This window comes from Columba livia, chromosome 11 (assembly GCF_036013475.1).
Source record: "Columba livia isolate bColLiv1 breed racing homer chromosome 11, bColLiv1.pat.W.v2, whole genome shotgun sequence".
NCBI lineage: Eukaryota > Metazoa > Chordata > Aves > Columbiformes > Columbidae > Columba > Columba livia.
The window spans coordinates 10,972,809-10,990,583 of record NC_088612.1 but is presented as its reverse complement, the minus strand read 5'-3'; the positions used below and the strand labels follow the sequence as shown (position 1 = coordinate 10,990,583).

Below are 17,775 nucleotides of genomic sequence, written 5' to 3'. Positions count from 1 at the left end.
GTGCTCCGTGGTTTCTCCTGTGTCTGTTTAAGCCAGGGCAGATTACATTGGTGTAAAAATAAAGGCACATCAGACCACTGTTTGCAGCCTGAATCTGTGGGATTCAACCCGCAGGGTTCAGTCAATGAGGACAGGGGTTTGCCTCTGCTTGTTAGGAATCTCCACCAAAGTGAAACCCAGTTTCTGCGATGAGATAAAAGCTTCTAAATGTCAATACTTGTAATATATAGTGTAGTTGTCCTAAGCTCCTGGTGGAGAGGAGCGTTTGCAGATGCTTTCCCTAGAGCTCAGGGAGAGGACGCAGAGCTTTCTAGATTTATTCTCCATGGCGCAGCTTTGGGAAGCTGCAGCAGAACATCTGCCTGGCTGGGGCATCCTACTGCTCCCATTGCCCACTTTACAGAGGAACTTTTGCCAGAGGAGATTTCCTGAGCCTAAAGCCTTCTCAGGGCGGTCACCACCTGAATCAGGGGGCAGAGGAGCTGGATGGCTCCCCAGCCTGTCGCGGCTGAGTCCATGAGTTCCTTGAATTGAGAGAATTCTTGTAGCCATTACACCTCTTTTATCTCAATATCCAGATGTATTGGCAAACCCCTTTTTGTTCCGAACAGCTCCTGTCTGCATGCTTTATAGGTGGTTTTGCTCCATCCATCTTCATCAGTTATTTTGAAGCTGCCATCATGTCACTCCATCCACACAAGCAGCCAAGGTGTGGTCACTGGTTACTTGAGGAAATCCTGTATTTTCCAGCATGCTTGTGTTCATTGCTTGGTGAAGTGACTTCCCTTTGTGATTTTCCCTAATGCTAGTGAACAGCTGTCAAATTCCTACAGATAACGAACTGAAATGGTGAGGCCAAGGCAAAAGTCATCTCCCACTTTTATTCATGACACCATGGGGCTGAAGGCTGGGGTGGGAACTGTCTGTTTATTCCAGCATTAACCCATTATCATACTTTTTGAACAGCTCAGTAACAAAATCCTTGACAGAGAAACTGCAGACTGGAGACCCTACACCTATCTGAATGAACTAGGTCAGTAATTTTTAAACAATTTAATCATTTTAGTAGACTTTAGAGCAATTCCAAATCCAAATTAGCCTTTTTTAAAGGCCTTGACAATAAATGAAGAATATTGGTGTTGTCTTTATTTCACAATCAGCGTTGCCGGTAGTGAAAGGTTAAGAGTTGAAAATTGTTTCTTTTACCATAAAACACATGTTGGGAAGGCAGAGTCAATATTCATTCCAGTCTCCCTTCCTAGGTTGCTCAGTTGAATTACCATCTACTCTATAAATGTTTTTTTAAGGACTACCTTAGAACATTAACATTTCAAATTTGGGATTTTTTTTTCATGCTTAATAAAGTTTAGCACTAAATACTGACATCTTGATGGAACTGTGGAGCCTCTGGCAGGAGCTGGAGCATGCGAAACACCCTCTTATCTCCCAGTTAATGACATGGTGGCCATTTTTCAAGCAATTTTGAGCCACCAGCCAGTGCAAGCAAGCCAGGACTGAAGACTAATTGCCCTTTCTGAGTCTATTCTCCCTGGCTTCAGTTTTAAGAGGGTTTTCAGCAGCTCTTATCTCAAAACCTATCCAGATTTAGTGCTCTGGACGCTATTTGTTTTCCTATCTAAGCATTTGAAGTTTAGCTTGTCAGTGGCAGAAAGCATTTGCCCTTTGCTGGGATTACTAATATCTTACTGAAAATATGCACTGTGAGGGAAAGTGCAGTATTAAGTGGTATTATGGGATTTTTAAGGCCATTTATCTCACAGCTCAGGCGGCAAAGGAATTAATGTGAGGCCCTGCCAGGCGTCACATCTCGTCACTGCTCTCTTGGTCACACACCACAGATCAAATCTTCCCTGCATCAGGAAAATCACAAAACTGTCGAGCTTCCACGCAAAGCCTTTGCCATCATTATCAGCCATCAATGTTTTCTTTATTATAAACTGCAGAAGTGCTGCTGTGCTCATCTGTACGTAACATGGAGAGTTGGGGGTGGTGAGGAGTTACAGATTCTTCTTAAATCGAGTTAATTTTCCTTTTATTGTTTTACTGCTTTGCTCACTAGCTTTATTTGGTTTTATCTTGCGGTGTCCTGAACTCCCTGTGTGCCACATTTGTTCATGCATTTTATTTTACCAGCAGAAGTGATGCTAAACGCCTTGGCAGTAAGAATGATGTAGAAGTGATAAATACTTCAGCTAAGTGGTCTCCAGCAAAACAGTCACAATTGTTTTCTGTAGCATTTTGCATCCCAGACACTTTTTTCCTTTTATTTCTCGTTGTTTCTTGCAAAATGCCTGTTTCACACCCATTGATAAAAACTAAATGTTTTTTCTCCCCTTTCACTACCAAAAATTTTTGCTTATGCTGACTTTCCTAATGTTGAATTCTTGCTCAGATCAAGGCAATTTTTACATGAATCTGTAAAACGTTTTCATTTCATGGTCTTACTTCTGTGCAGTAAAAACTACAGATTGCACTTATATAGGACAATTTCAGAAGAAAGTGAAACATTTCAATTTTTAATTGCTAACATAAAATAGAAGTGAAGCCTAATAAGGTCACATACGGTGTGAAAGTACCGAAGAGTTAAGAGACGTTCCACCTTCTCATCCCACTGTCGGCCTCGGCATTTACGGCACGGATGCTCCAGCCCACGTGTTGGAACAGCAGCCAAGTGTTGTGCACAGCTGGATTCAGTTAAAAATAGTCAACCCAGCAGTGGACAACTGCTGCGACCCCACAAAATGTTACACAGCAGATATGTCAGTGAGCTAAAGGGACTTAAAGGGAAGTTGAAGAGAAACTCAGAATGGATGGAAAACTCCCCCTGGTTCTCCAGCCAGCGACTCCTCCAGCGGAGACCATTGTGCCAAAATATCTGTGGGCTTATTAGACATTTCAAGTGTCATAAATATGAATTATAATCAGGGGAAAGGAAATTGTAAGAATACGCATGTGAAAATGAACTCTGACAGTCATCTTCTAAAACCTGCAAGCATAAGGAGTTTTCGTAATATTTTTTTTTCACCTATGCAATGTGTTTCTGATCGAAGTTGGATGCTCTGCAGACCTGTCCCAGGCTGGCACCTTCTCTATTCCGAGCTGCAGCAAAGCATCAGTGCTCAGAGTTGTGGCAGCGCTCAGGCTGGATGTGAGGATGCAGGGACTCTTCTGCTGGGGAAAACTTTGCTTCCCAATGCCACACTGGCTCCAGGCTTAGACTGCCCTTCGATTTCCCAGCTCAGGGAGAGCAGAAGCAGCTGCTCCCAAGGAGAAGATGCTGCTTTGCTCGGGAGCAGTGGCCTGCAGTTCAGGAGAAGCCAGATGCAGTTTCTTGAGCATCACTGCTCAGCCAGTCGGTGGCATTGTGCCTTTTGCTGTCTGCTTGGCACCACAGCTCCTCGCTTCCAAGCAATGTATCTCCATATCTGTGTCTAAAAGAGGATCAAAAGGATGCTTTCTGGAAATGCCATGTAATTTATTTTGATTGTATATCTCGTCAAGGCAATCACACAGGTAAAGGGCACACAAGTGCTTTAATTAACCGCTCTTTGCTCTCCTCGCTCTCACCGGCTGCGCTTTTACAGCTTTGGGAAACACCTTCTGATTGCTCCCAGTTTGCATCACTGGCCTTTGCAGAGCCAGGAGTCATTCCTCAGACATCTTATTTGGAAAATTAAAGAAATGTGTTCTGTGAGGGAGCAGAGAGAGGGCTGTTCACACCAAGCAGGCTCAGGGCTGGAAGATCAGCCCATTTCAAACCCCACCGTGGTCCTTACTCCAGATGCAGAGCCCCAGCCGCACAGATCAAGGAGACAGAGCAAACGAAGGGTGAGAATGCATCCGCCTGATCCAGCCCTGGCCTCCCAGGAAGAGCGCGGCTCAGGGCTGCTTGCTGTACCTGATCCTGAGAAAAACTAGTTAGTCTTAACTGAGGACCCAACGTAACTCCTAAGTCGTGTGTGTTCCCTCTGGGATCCCTGGGGCTCTCTTTGAGTCTAACAGGAAGAAATTGTGTAGAAAAATATGAGTCTTACGTATGTGTAGGCATGTCTATATATATATACTAAATATACATACAAGCATACACATAGATCCACTATACATACACACACAGTGGATCTTACCAGACTGCACGTTTTGCAGGACTTCAGTTGTCAGGTGTGTGTTCTTTCCAGCCGGGAAATGCAAGGAGCAGAACAAAGCCTGTGTTTTTCCTGCTGGCACATTTGCTTGTGGGCTTCAAATATTAGTTTATCAGGCTTTGTCAGAGAAATGATGATATCTGTCCGGTGGAGTTAGAGTTTAGTGGTGAGCACATTTTCACACATAGTTCTCATGGACGTGTGCTTGAGAGAGCAGAGTTAGGGGACTCTGTGGCGCCAAGAAGAGACAGCTTTGTCACCTTTGCTGTGTGTCACTTTGCTCAATGCAAATCCCCCTCGTTCCCAGGAGTGGTTTGTCTTTGCATTTTCTATTTGCTCTCTCTTGTTGCAGGACCAGGATTGTTTGCCCCATGACTCATCTCTCCTACTCAAGTCCAGTCCGCATTAACCAATCGCACAGTCCAGCCTCTTGCTCTTATTCCAAGCAAATCAAAAATCTTAAACCATCTACTGAGTTTAGAAAAGGTTGTTTTACTTATAGCTTGAGTGCTGGGCACAGTGGGCTGCAGACGAAACTGGTTTTATCTGTAATGTCTTTTTTAACAGCAGTTCTCAATGCAGAAACTAAAGTGTGATTTGCAGCACATCTTAAGTGTCAAAGCTGCATTTATTCCAGAGGACCAAAGCCACAAAGTTTGATTTAGAGCTGACTTTGCATTTTTCTCAAAGAGGTGTGGAAAAATATTTCCAGCCGAGATTCTGACTTCACCCCAGCAGACAATTTAGCTTCAAACTAAAACACCTTCTTTCAGGGGGTGAGTCTGGAAGTGGCTCAGAACGAGTGGTGGAAGACAAATCAGAAGGTGCTCAAATAGTTTTGGGGGGCTCATTTGTGGCCAGAAGGGAAAGAGCCCAACCCAGATTCAGTCATGCACCACCAGCCCTTGTCCTCCGCTCTGGGCTGGACAGTGACAATCAAAGCGGCCTGTCTTTGATGTGCCTGTAACACATTTCTCGTCTAATTCAGTGATTTTCCTTATTTAGCAAAAAAACGAAGCTGTCATGAAAAAGGGACCGGTACAGCATCGCTAGTGGTGGTGACAGCATTTTCTGTAGAGACCAGAGGACAAGCAAGGACAAATATCTGGGAGACCTCCAGGACACACTGTTTGCAAAGCTCTTTTACCAGCATGACTTAGTTACTCGATTGGGAATCCCATAAGCCACAATGACATTTCTATCTCAGTAATGAAGTTTGTGTTGATTTTGCTAGTCAATAAGAAATATTAGATTCTATACTTAAAAAGATTTAAAGGCTTATATTAGATTTTCCTTTTCACTGGTATCTCGAATAATTTGCAGGAGTGAAAATGGAGAAGGTTCCCAGCCCATTCTGTCTCAGCAAGTCCTTATGGAGCCGCAGAAGGTTTTGCTCTCGGCTCTGAGCTCTCGGCTGCTGCATTTTCAGACTGTTGTAGCCACTTACAGACTATTGTCACATCAGTTATTGAACTGTGCAAATTTATCAGCAAAGTTATATAAGGTGATTGTACACACCTCGGAATCTAAGATTGTGAATTAAATAACATACTATCGAGGAATGAATCAAAGCCTAAAATTAGTCACAGACTAATGTGATGCAACCTGCAGACTCAGGTTGGAAAGGCTGTGTGCTTTAGGCTTCTTTTACTAATCCACCCTGGTGTTTTAGTAACAAACATATCAGAAGATGATTTTTTTTTCTGTTCTCCTGATGGATAGCTGGTTTTGGTAATGAGCAGTACCCTGCGTCAGGAAAGCCCTCCCTTCCAGGGAAGCTCTTAAGCATATGCATAAATTTAGGCATGCCCGGAATCCCCACTAAGCCTGAGTGCATGCTTACGGCTGAGGATGTGCTTAAGAGCCTCCTTAAATGTGGGCCTTGATGTACAATTGAGACGAAAGAATATGTGCTGCTCAGTAGTCAAAGCAATCCAATTTACATAAATATTTATTTGTTTTCCATTATATATCATTTTCATGCAGGTGCTTGTGGGATGGATAGACGTCAGAACACATACATAATGGAAAAAAGCTTCAAAGGTATGGTATCCAGTGCCCGCAGCCACCCTGGCAAAGAGTTTGAGGAGGGTGTCGTAGAAGAGGTGAGATAGGAGCTTCGAGCACGCGGGAGCGCGGCCGTGCAGGGACAGAACAGCGATTACCGGCACAACCCGCCCGCGCGGCTCAGCTGGCAGCGCTCCTGACTCCGAGACACATGTCTGGGGCCCATAAATTACGGATTTGAGTCTTTCCAAGGCTGTAGGCTCCTGCCTCAGCAAAGCAGCAGAAGACACACAGGGAGGGTTGTGTATGTGTATGAAACTGCGGGGACAGAGGTGCAGGGGGAGCACTCTGGCCAAGGAAAGCTCTTTTAGGACCTCTCAGCTTTCTGGTGGCAGTTGCTGATGATAAACTGGTGTGTTTGCCTGCTAAGTCATGGCTCTGTAAGGCTCTTGGCCATCCTGAGCTTAAACAAAGCTCTAGCAAACAAGCTGACCCTGTTCTGTGGCCTGTGCTGAAAGAGATTTATAGCAGAGCTTGAGAAAAGCCCTTGCTCAGTACATTAACTTGTGACGCCAGCACGAAGCAATTAATGGCATTGACTCTAGGGCAGTTCCAAAAAAGGCTCAGGGATGAGTCATGAGCACAAGGCCCAGTGATCTGAGATTTCAATTGTCCTCCAGGTTTACATTCAAAATATTCCCGTTGCATATAGACTCAGCACAGCTCCCCCCCCATAAGCTTCAGACTGACCAGGCTGGGCTTTGCCATGTGGAACTTGTGGTCCAGAAGCTGGAACGAGGGCTCTGTCTCACTCAGAACAGGCAGGTTTCAGGCCCTCAATCTGAATTCAAGGCTTTTGTGTCTGGACACACCAGCTAGGAATGTCCCTCCAGCCGCCAAGGGGGTAAATGCTGCTCAGCCTGTTTCCGTGACATCCTCGAGCTGGTGTCAGCTGAATAACGGGGAAAATGGGACCTTCACACAGGGCTGGTTTCCAGACACCCACTGGTCTGCTATTGCGGAGGTGTTACAGAGCAAGACCTTTATCTGAACTAACAGGGAATATTGAAAGATAGTCTATATAAAAAGCAATAACCAGCTCATAGCCAGGCCTAGAGAACACTTAATAACTTCATATTTCATGTTTGCAAAACAAAGTGATATAATAATTGCTAAAATATCACCTTACCACACAGAATCACCAAAGGAAACCAAATATCCAGGACCAAGTCTTTCTTGATAAAGCTAAATTTAAAATATTTAAAGGGTTATGTATATATGTTTGACTCAATCCACTGGTTTCAGCTATTTCAATTAATCTCTTATTCAGAAAAAAAATCTTATAGTATAGCTAGTTGTTTTCTTTACATGGAACTATTAATTTCAAGATCAATTTAAATGAAATTACTGTGTTGACAATGTTCAAAAGCTGCTTTAAACATATGTGGTAGGAATTCTCATCCACAGACACAGTCCCACTGACAGTGGGGTACCAGTGTGAACGAGAGAAAAAGAATCACCGTGACAGTGAACTGTGAAATGTATTTACTGCTGCTGCATATTTTGGTTTTTATTTGGGACCTGAGCCATTTTCTTGACATGTTGATCTCCTTATGAATTGAAAGATCAGGCCTAGGAGCCACTCCAACAAGTTGATGCGCTCTCAGCCGCGGGCAGGCAGGGCTGGCGCTGGCAGGGACGGGGTGCCAGGGACACCCCGCACTCCCCGGGGGTTCTCGCTATCTCACCTGCAGGTCCTTAGCAGCTGAGATTTCTCAGAAGCATCTGCCCTGGGCAGCTGAGGTTTCCCACAGCCTGGTCTGAAGGTGATTTTCTGGCTCTGGTGGCACCGTGGGCGCTCTCAGTCCCGGGTGGGCGTCCCAGCAGAAGGAGCCGGGCGATGTGCCGATGCTCCGTGTGCAGCTCTCCTCGCCCTGCCAGGATTTGTGTTGGCCCTGACCAGCCAAATTCATCTGAATGATGGAGATGAAGCATCTCCTAAGCTGGGCCATTCAGATAGATGAGAGGAAATGGCATCGACCTCAGGGAAGGCTGAGGTTGGATCTTAGGAATAATTTCTTCCCCAAAGGGCTGTTGGGCATTGGAACAGGCTGCCCAGGGCAGTGGTGGAGTCACCATCCCTGGAGGGGTTGAACAGACGTGGAAATGAGGTTCTCAGGGATATGGGGTAGTCCTAGATTTAGGTTATGGTTGGACTTGATCTTAAGGGTCTCTTCCAACCAAAATGTTTGTATGATTCTATAGTTCTATGATAAAAGGAACTCCGAGTCCCAAACAATTGGATTCTGTCAGCAAAAAGACTTGGCAGGTGGGTGCTGTGTTTTTATAGACTTTTATGCGTTTTCAAGATGATGTCTTTTCCCATCAGTATCTCTTAGGTCTGACTGAACAGTCACAAGGTTCTCAGAGCAGTTTCTTTCCTGTGCGTGGTGTTCAGTGATGATACCACTTCCGAGCTTTTCCTTGCAGCTGAGTCCTTTTCAATTTTTTAGGGTTTTTTAAAATGAATGCTGATGCACTGGTGGAATAACGTGACCTCAGGCACTAATATTTTAAGGAAAAAAAACCTTTGCGCGATTCCCAGCAAAACGCCAGCAGTTAGAAACACTAATGCACTCACCTCAGGGGCTTGGTTCAGTGTGGTTCCTTTGCTTGTCGTACAACAATGTCCCCACAACTGTGTCACACTGAAAAGCAGCAAAAAGCTGTTGCCATAGGACTGTTTCTGCAGCAGCAAAGGTTGGCCAGGATAATGAAAGCAGCCAGAAAGGCACGCTACACTGAACACCATGCATAAATGTGATTAACCAGTAGGAGAGCATGTTTTACCTGTGTACATTGTATTTCCCTAGCACTTCAAATTTGGCAGTAGGTACCAAGGCTTGTCATTAACGTGCCAGAGGAAATTTAGGGCAAGAGACAGGAACCTGGTCTTTAGGAGGGACAGGGACATTCAGTAACAAAAATAAAATTTCCTCCAAAGGTCTGGTGGTTGGTATCCAGGCAACACAGAAGACCGGGACTCCAAAATTAGAGCATATTCCCCATATTTCTGTAGTGTTTACAGCTGGCGAAGGAGACAGCGAGGCCCAGCAGAGCTGGTGGCTGTACCAGGGCTCGGGCTGAGCTTTGCAGTGCTGGGAGAGCCCGACCCCGCGGGGACGCGGGAGGACAAAGAGGTGACATCGCCACAGCTCCTAGTGGTGAACGGGCTGAGAACGTCTAAACACATCGCTCTGGGTTCAATTAATTCATGAAATGAAATTTGACAATTGATGCCAGACTTTTTAATTATCCCCAAATTACCTTAATAACAAAGTAACTCAGATGCCTCTGCATCCTTTAAATTCTCTGCGATCTCGCGCATATTGTGTCTTGTGGGCTAATGGTTCCCTGGTGTATTGCACGTTACCAAACATATGCTGATGCTCCGTAAATTATATTCTATCTAGAGCGGAGGCTCTAATCCCTAGCTAGACACAGAGTTCCCATTTACATCAGTGGGAACAGGCTCTTAGATGTGCTGTTTCTCAATATCTGCTGGGAAAAGGCAATTGCTGGGAGAGGCCAAATGAGTCTGGGCAGAACCAGTGGGATGTCCCTGATTTTCCCTGGGGAGGGAAGGGCTGGGGCAGCCTGGGAGGTGCTGGCAGCAGTGCAGGTGAATTTTAACTTGGGCAGATAAAAGCAGCAGAACTGGACTTAATAAAGCATAGAATGTGCTGGTATTTTCACCTGTGCCAGCTCTGGTGTGCCCACTCCCATAACCAACCCAGCATTTGCCTGCGTGTTACAGCACCGCAGGACCAGGACGTCTCACTCGTCCTCCTTTTTTGCTGTAGTAGCCAGTGGTGTTTTATAATCTACATTTTATGAATCTCAGGCTGGCTCTGTTTTGATGTGTTCCCTCCCAGCCATGGTGCCGACAGGGGGTGCTTTGTGGGGGACTCTAAGAGCTCCAAAAGCCACACACCCCTATTCACGTTACCCATTTTGGTGAGCTGCCTTTCACCCCATGAGCAACATGGCTTGAGGCAGAGAAGAGAGTTTGCAACAACCCCCCTATCCTCCCACCCCAAACTTTAGTGCTGCCCAGGTTCTCCTAACGAGCACCACCTACTGCTAGTAACCACCAGCAGGTGAAACTTGCTGGCAGGTGGAGCTGATCCCTTCTTTAATGAAGAATTAAACAACCTCAGGGCTGAGTCTCTGTCATCAGGGCAATGTCCCTGAAGCAGTAAATGCTCCTGCATTCGTATCAGCTCTTGAAGCACCAGCAGCTTCCAGCATGAGACACTTCACCCATGTACAACCTTCCCAGTGACTGAAGTCTATATAGCACAGGTATTTTTGGCTTAAAGATTTAAATTTTGTTATAGAATTTGTTAGTTTTTGTCTGGTTTCTCCTCACCTTTAAATGCTAACAGATCCTAAGCTGTGTGGTACCTTAATGTAAGTCATATATGTAGCAAAAGCTAATGACATTGAGCTTGCTCACCTGCGGAACCTTTGGTCTTGCAGGGTTGCTCCATCACTTATTGGATGGACGGGATGGGACAGATATTCACTGACTTGCCTGTACTGGGATGGGGCTGGTGAAGCTGGAGGCTAAACCTGCTGCCAGCAGCTGGGAAAGCCTGTGTTGCTTTGGTTCCTGCTTCCTGCGATGTACCAAAACAGACGTGTTTTGTTTTGAAGCCAAGGCATTGTTAATCTCGCCCTGGCTGAAATCAGACAAGGAGTTTCTTAATTTTATATAAAGGTTGCACTGGTGCCAGGGCCTTTGCCAGCCCTCGCGTCCCAAAAGGTCCCAGCATGGTCCAGCTGGTTTGCTTTGCAGTGGAGCTTCCTTCTAAGCTGGTTTTGCTCACCCAGACAGCTGAGGCCTCTCAAGATTTGCTTGTTTTGCTGAAATTAGAGCACAGAAATGCAATAGTGTGGCGCAGGGCAGAACCTGACTCCTTGCTCGGGACCATCCCCCAGCTGAGCCGAGGGCACCAGGCACAGGGACGCATGGACACACAGACACAACCCCAGAGCTGAGTTTTGCACCACAGAGTGAAGCAAACACAAGTGAGTTAGCAGGATGGGGCAGATAGGCACAGAGATGAGGTTTGTAAAGGAGAAGCGATATCTTGTTGTCTGTCTATTTCTTAACCTGAATTTCTCTTTTTGTCTCCCATACTAGATAGCGGGGGCAGCTGGGATTGCAGCTATTTTGCAAGTCCCGCTATTTCACCGGGAGTATTTCATATATACCAGGATCTGCCTTTGTACTGTAACCCAGCACAAGAAAATGCCTCATCTTTCATTGCATCGCTCTAATTCTAAATTAATGGCACTGCCCAGCAGGATGCACACAGCAGCAATGGCACGTTCTTGAATGTCAATGTTAAGACCTGTTTATTCTCTATTGTTTTCTTTTTTTATTTTTAAAGCAAGACTGGCACTGTACCTTGCAGCAGGCTGGCAAACCCCAGCCAGGGTGACGGACAGGAGAGCCTGGTGGTTCCAGCTCTCAGCCAACCTTGTTCTCCCCGTGTTCACCTCCGTCACCATCTCCTGCTTTCTCCAGCCTAGGGGAGAGGAGCAGGAGATGTACAGCAATGAGGGGGGGGGGAAAAGGCAAAACAAAATCAAGGCTCAGAAGGAGGCTCGTACCCCCCCTGCGGAAACCCAAGCGTTCCCTGCTTGCAGGAGCAGCCTCCTCCTGGTCATAATGGCAGAGGGAATGTGAAGAAGTTGGTTTTCCCTGGTGCTGGATAAACCCAGATGCTGGAGCTCTCAGGGGATGTATGTGCATATGCTGCACTGGTGCAGTTCTAAGCCTGCTGGGAATGTTTTGCATTCAAACATAAGGCATTTGATGTTGGCCAAAGCCCCCGGGACACTAACCCTGTATCTGGCCCAGCAGGCCAGGAACCGGCAGAGCTGACGTGCCATGGCCACGTGCATGGGGCTGCGGGATTTAAATCAGCTCCCTAGGAATTAAGGGGAGGGAGGGAAAGGATTGCCACCTCAAGTTAAATATTGCCGTAAATGACAACTAGAACCTTTTACAGGAAAACCTTCGGTATGGAGCAGGTTTTTATTTCTTTCCTGCTAGTGAGCTGTGGATGCGATGGGCTGGACACACCCAGAGCACACGCAGCGGGTGTCTGCTGGATGCTTCAAGGATCTGCCTGTCCCCCCCGGCCCCCATCCCCCACCCTCCTGCACAGGTTCAGGTGTGATGAACCTCAGCAAGCTGACACCCCTAACATGCCCACTCTGCTCTTGTTTTGCAGATTATATGAAAGAATCTGTGTGCAGCTCCAGCACTTGTTCTCTGAACAGCAGTGAAAACCCATACGCCACCATTAAAGACCCCCCCATTTTAACATGCAAACACTCCGAGAGCAGCTACGTGGAAATGAAATCGCCTGGTCACAGGGAGTCTCCGTATTCAGAAATGCCAACTTCATCGACCGCCAATAAAAACATCTATGAAGTTGGTAAGCGGGGTGGGCAGCACAGGGTCTATTCCAACAGTTTGTGTTTTATTGTAGATGACAGTTTATATATATATATATATATATATATATTTATTTTTATTTATTTATTTATTTATTTATATGTATATTCCCGACCCTTTCCCGACACAAGTAGCAGGGACCTGGCCCGCTGCAGGGAGGTGCTGGCCGGGGGGAGGTTTGTGCATTAGTGTGATTTGAGGAGCGAGTCTGGGCAGGGGTCTGTGCTGGGTGGTGGCTGTGAGCCAGGTACAGCTCCAAATTGCTCCTCCAGCCCCTGCGGATGGGGCCTGAGGCTCCCTCCTTAGGCTCATGATTTATTTGCCACCGCTGGAATAGTGTGGTCAATTTTGGTCCCTGCTATACAAAAAAAAAAAAAAAAAAAAAGAAAAAAAGATGTTGACAGGCTGGAGAGGGTCCAGAGAAGGGCCACAACGATGATCCAAGGACTGGTCAGCCATAATAAGAGGAAAAGCTGAGAGAACTGGACTTGTTCAGCCTTGAGAAAAGAACATTTAAGGGAGACCTCGTCACCATGTTCCAGTTTGTAAAGGGTGGCTATGGAGAAGATGAGACTCCCTTTCTACAAGCAGGCACATGGAAAGGACAAGGGGCAATGGATTCAAGTTGTTCCTGGGGAGATTCCGATTGAACACAAGGGAAATGTTTCACAATGAGAACAATCAGCCACTGGAATAATCTCCCCAGAAAAATGGTGGATTCCCCAGCATTGGCCACTTTTCAAATTCAGCTGGACAGGGAGAGCTGGGCCAGCTTGTCTAGACTGTGTTCTTGCCAAAGAAGACTGGACCAGATGATCCTCGTGGTCCTTTCCAACCTGGTATTGTATGGTTCTGTGATAAGTGTTGGTCTGCTGAAGGCATTATCTGCAAGGCTTTGGGAACTACCTGCCCTTGGATCTGTTTGGTGTTTTTTCTCCCTATGCTGCCAGTAAAGCTGTGAGGGGAAGAGATGGTTTGGAAAGCAGATGTTCTGGGCTTGTGCCGGAACACTTCACTAGTTTGGTTAGTGCTGCTGGTTACCGTAACCTTGTTTTCCTTGCTTCCCCAGAGCCCACTGTCAGTGTGGTCCAAGACGCCCGCAGTCGGAGTGCCAGTTACCTCCAAAATCCATACGACCTGCCTAGGAACAGTCACATTCCTAGTCACTACGACCTCCTCCCCGTAAGGCACAGCCCAACGCACGGGCCATCTTGGGACAAGCAGTCTTAAAAGGATGAACTTCACTGTGCTGCAAACATGAACTTTGAGGACGCAAAGAGAAGACAATCCTTTTCTGCGCTGCAGGATGCTGACAGGACTTCAGACTCTCTTACGCAAGGACCTGACATAACACAACATCAGCTTGGGCCAACTGCTACTGCATGAGGTTATTTATAAAGACTTTTTTTTTAATGGGTAATGGGAACTAATGAGACCCTCCTCCACGCGTGACTGGAGTACATCACCCAGGAAGGTGTCTGTGTGGCTCCAGGCAAAATCTCTCCGTGGCATGTATTCTAACCCTGGCTTTGCTGTAACGTAAACCACAAAAACGTGCTAAGCAGAAGGACTTACAGATGTACATTTCTACCAGCTGCATCAAGAAACCTTTTACTGTAGGAATGCGTTGACTAGGAATACATGGGAATGTAATTTACATTTTTGTCACGGAAATGGACATTTTTCTGAACAAAGGCAGGGAAACTCGCCATGTCACTTTCTAGAAGCCTCATTTGCTGCCATCACCACGTGCAACATGTGCAGATTATGCTTGGTCATTAGCACTGAGATTTTCATCTTTATATTCAGTACCAGTGTATTTGTGTTGAGGACTATTACCAGAAACACATTCTGTGCAGTTCTTAAAATTGGAACATCTTGGCAAATGTCCACTGATCTTTGCTAATAATCTGAGTTTCTCTCCCCCCGCTTACCTTCTATTTTGTTAGATAAATCTAGGTGCTGTAAACTTCATTTACTTCCCTGGGACGCTGCAGGTTTGCACAGACTCGCCCTGGTTAAGTTTCCTTTCCTAAGGCTGAGACACATTTTTCTCTAGACCATCCTTACAAACCATCTCATCCCGCCGCACTCAGCAGCGTGCCATTGGTGACACCCTTTAATTTGATGTGCATTACCATGTAGTGCAACTTTATCTGTTGATGATTTTACCTGAAATGTCATTAAATTGGCTGAAACTGGGTTTTCCTTTTCAGCAGCTGTTCGTGAAGTAATTATCAAGGGGTTTGCCCATGGTAAGGTTTTGGACTAAGCCACCATGATTTTTTTTGTTTTTTGTAATCTTTATTGACCTAGAAAGTAGAATACTTGCTGTTAAGCTGTTCCTTGTAGATTTTGAGCATGAAGTAATATTAATTCTAAATATGTAATTTTATTAGGCAAACATGGAAGTAGCAAGTTGATTGCCTCTTAAATATAAAAAAAAAAATCTTGCACATTTGCCAGTCTGATGGAAACAGAAGAGAATGAAACCAGCACCAATACATTTGTTCAAAGCATGATCGCTCATGGAAGCTGCTGGTCCAGGGGACTGTGGAGAGGAGCTTGGCGGCAGCGGCTTGATCCCGGCTCAGGCTCAGCCCAGGCGCTGGATCGCTCCCAGCACCCGTGTCCCTGCAGCAACACACTGGGGCCAGGGGCTGCTGGAGGAGCTGGGACCCCGCCAGGATCCAGACTCCTGTGCAAACACCGAGCCCTGCAGGGGCCAGTGGAGCCGAGCCCAGAGCTCCCCCGGCTCCCAGAGCAGCTGCTTTTCCCGTTGCAGGATAACGCACCAGTAGTTACACGAATGCTGCATGTGTGCATGGGGGCAATGGCCGATCAGCAACTGTAATTTTCTTTTCCAGGAGAGCCTTATTTGCGATGTAAGTAGTCAATTATTTTTAGCACCAGTAGGAATATATTTTATGTACATGACTAGAAAGACTTACCTCAAAAATACCAAGAGAAAGGCAGTTCAATAAGGAATACTCTTGATCAGGACCCACCTTGACACCCAGCACAAGCCGCCTCAGCTGCTGCCTGGCCAGTGTTTGCGTGTGTGTTGCTGTAAAGTTGGTGGTGAGACTCCAGAGAGCAGAGATGTGCTCAGTTGTTTTTTTTTTTTCAAAGCTGGATTTTCAAACCAAATGCAATGATGTGCATAGAGCTTAACAGGAAAACAAGCAAACAAAGTACGTTCTTGTATATTAGCTTAGGAAATAGGCACCAAAATGGCAATACTTTTTTAAGGCAAGACAGATTTGTAATATATTTGTTCACTGTGCAAAGGTATTCTGCCTTGTACAAAAATAAATTGACTTTCTCTCAGTGTGTATTTCTCAAACATACTCATTTGCAGATTAAACTTCCAGCCTGTGTTCAGCTCTTAGTTCTCCAGGCCATCGGGCTGGTCACCAAGGGGCTGCCCCCCAAACAAAACCCACAGGATTGCTCAGAAATTTGCACAGTGGAGGACACAGGGCAGCAGTTCCCCCACGGTGAGGACACATGGCGGCCACCTGAGCAGGCCTGACAGCACCCAGGAGCCTCAGCAATAAATCAGATTTGCAACAGAAACACCTTCAGAATTAACGATGCCCAGGCAGCGCAGCAGACTGCTACATGGTGAAGCTTTTTCACTATTTGTGCTTCTTACGTCTAGAAATCTTGTCAACTAAACCCCAGCATGGAATCTTATTTGACAAGCCACACTCAATAAGCTGTTTAAGTCTGGAAATTCATCAGGTTTGCAATGATAAAATAAATAATTCTGGCTTAATAAAAATGTCTTTAAATGAGCACAATTCCATGTCCTCTCTACTTAAGAGTGAGAACCTTAGCTCCCACCAGACACCAGAACCACTGCTGCTCACTGCACAGCCTCTGCAGTAAAGCTGGGACTTTCAAATATGTAAATGATGGTGAAAGCTTTTGGCAAGTAAAGCCAATTTTGCAGCATTATACAGAGTTCTCACAGAGGAGAGACGCCAACTGCACAAGAGATAGATGATCAACCAGCAGTAAAAATCCCAAAGTGGTTGGTGAAGCCCCTGCTCATCCCAGGAGTGTCACCCAGCGTGGGGACAGCCGGGATCCACGCTGCCTGGTCAGGAAAAAGACATACAGAACCCCAGAATAGGAGGCAAAGGCTTGAACAGGTAAGAAGTGACATTTCTGGACATAAACCATTTGATTTTGCTTCCAAAGCCAGCGGCTCATGAAGGCTTTACAAACTATTGCATGGAAACTTTACTTTCCATGTTGCAGCAGTTTGTGAGTATAAAATATTTTCGCACAGTATTTCTAAGGCCTATTTTAGGATTATTAATTTTAAAGATCTGGTGGGGGAAAAATTAAAAAAAAATAAGAGTTCTTACTTTGTCTAACAGCACACGTGGCCATTTCACAGCTGCTCGGGACTTCCACACAGGCCTGTTTGTTGTGAGGCGAAGGAAGCGGCACGTCCGACACGCAAACGCTGTGCGGCCTCGGCCTCCCACGGCCCTTTGTGCAGAGGAAGCGTCCTGCATTAAACCGTGCGAAATCCAAACCTCTCACAACAGCCGAGTCGAGCTGCCTGCTTAAGTGAATCAGAAAAGGAAGCGAAGTGAAACTCATCCTGCATTTCCAGTTGATAAATTTAAAACTTGGCTGCCGTGGTAAATTTGCTTAATTCCAAAATATGCTCCAGCCTGACCGGAGAAAGTGCTGCAAGAACAGCTCCCGCAGTCAGCAATGTGGAAAACAAACAGAAAACCACCACCAAAACAGGTTTGTAAAAGCCACTCAGGGGTTTGATCAAAGCAAACCCACACACTTACCAGAGTGTAAAAGCTTCCTGAAGCTGCCAAACTGGCTCTGAACCGTAGCAGCAGCCCCAAAACGCTGCAAGCCTGGTCTAAGAGAAGAAAGCAACTGTGTTCCACAAACCTTTCAGTTCCCTTTCTGGTGGTACTTCCACTTCGGCACCTTCTCCCAGCCTGCTGCAAGAAGTTTACTGGGTTCCAGTAAGTAAAAACGTTCATCTCAAGTCCCAGTTCTCCCAAAAAGTGCACCCAACACCGTACG

At 46.0% G+C, this 17,775-nt stretch overlaps 1 protein-coding gene across 13 annotated transcripts in view; it reads left to right on the top strand.

The window, feature by feature from the left end:
- MEGF11 (multiple EGF like domains 11) overlaps positions 1-16,035 on the top strand; it is a 277,366-nt gene extending 261,331 nt beyond the window's left edge. For 5 of the 13 annotated variants that reach the window (XM_065075957.1, XM_065075956.1, XM_065075960.1 and 2 more), the window contains 4 exons: positions 967-1,033; positions 6,150-6,206; positions 12,479-12,685; positions 13,775-16,035. In XM_065075957.1, the coding sequence (XP_064932029.1) occupies positions 967-1,033; positions 6,150-6,206; positions 12,479-12,685; positions 13,775-13,935 (492 nt within the window). In that variant the 3' untranslated portion in view covers positions 13,936-16,035. Of the gene's footprint in view, positions 1-966; positions 1,034-6,149; positions 6,207-11,379; positions 11,563-12,478; positions 12,686-13,774 lie in introns of those variants that run through there. The other 8 variants (XM_065075966.1, XM_065075961.1, XM_065075965.1 and 5 more) reach the window with 5 other exon arrangements.
- Positions 16,036-17,775: the final 1,740 nt, after the last annotated feature.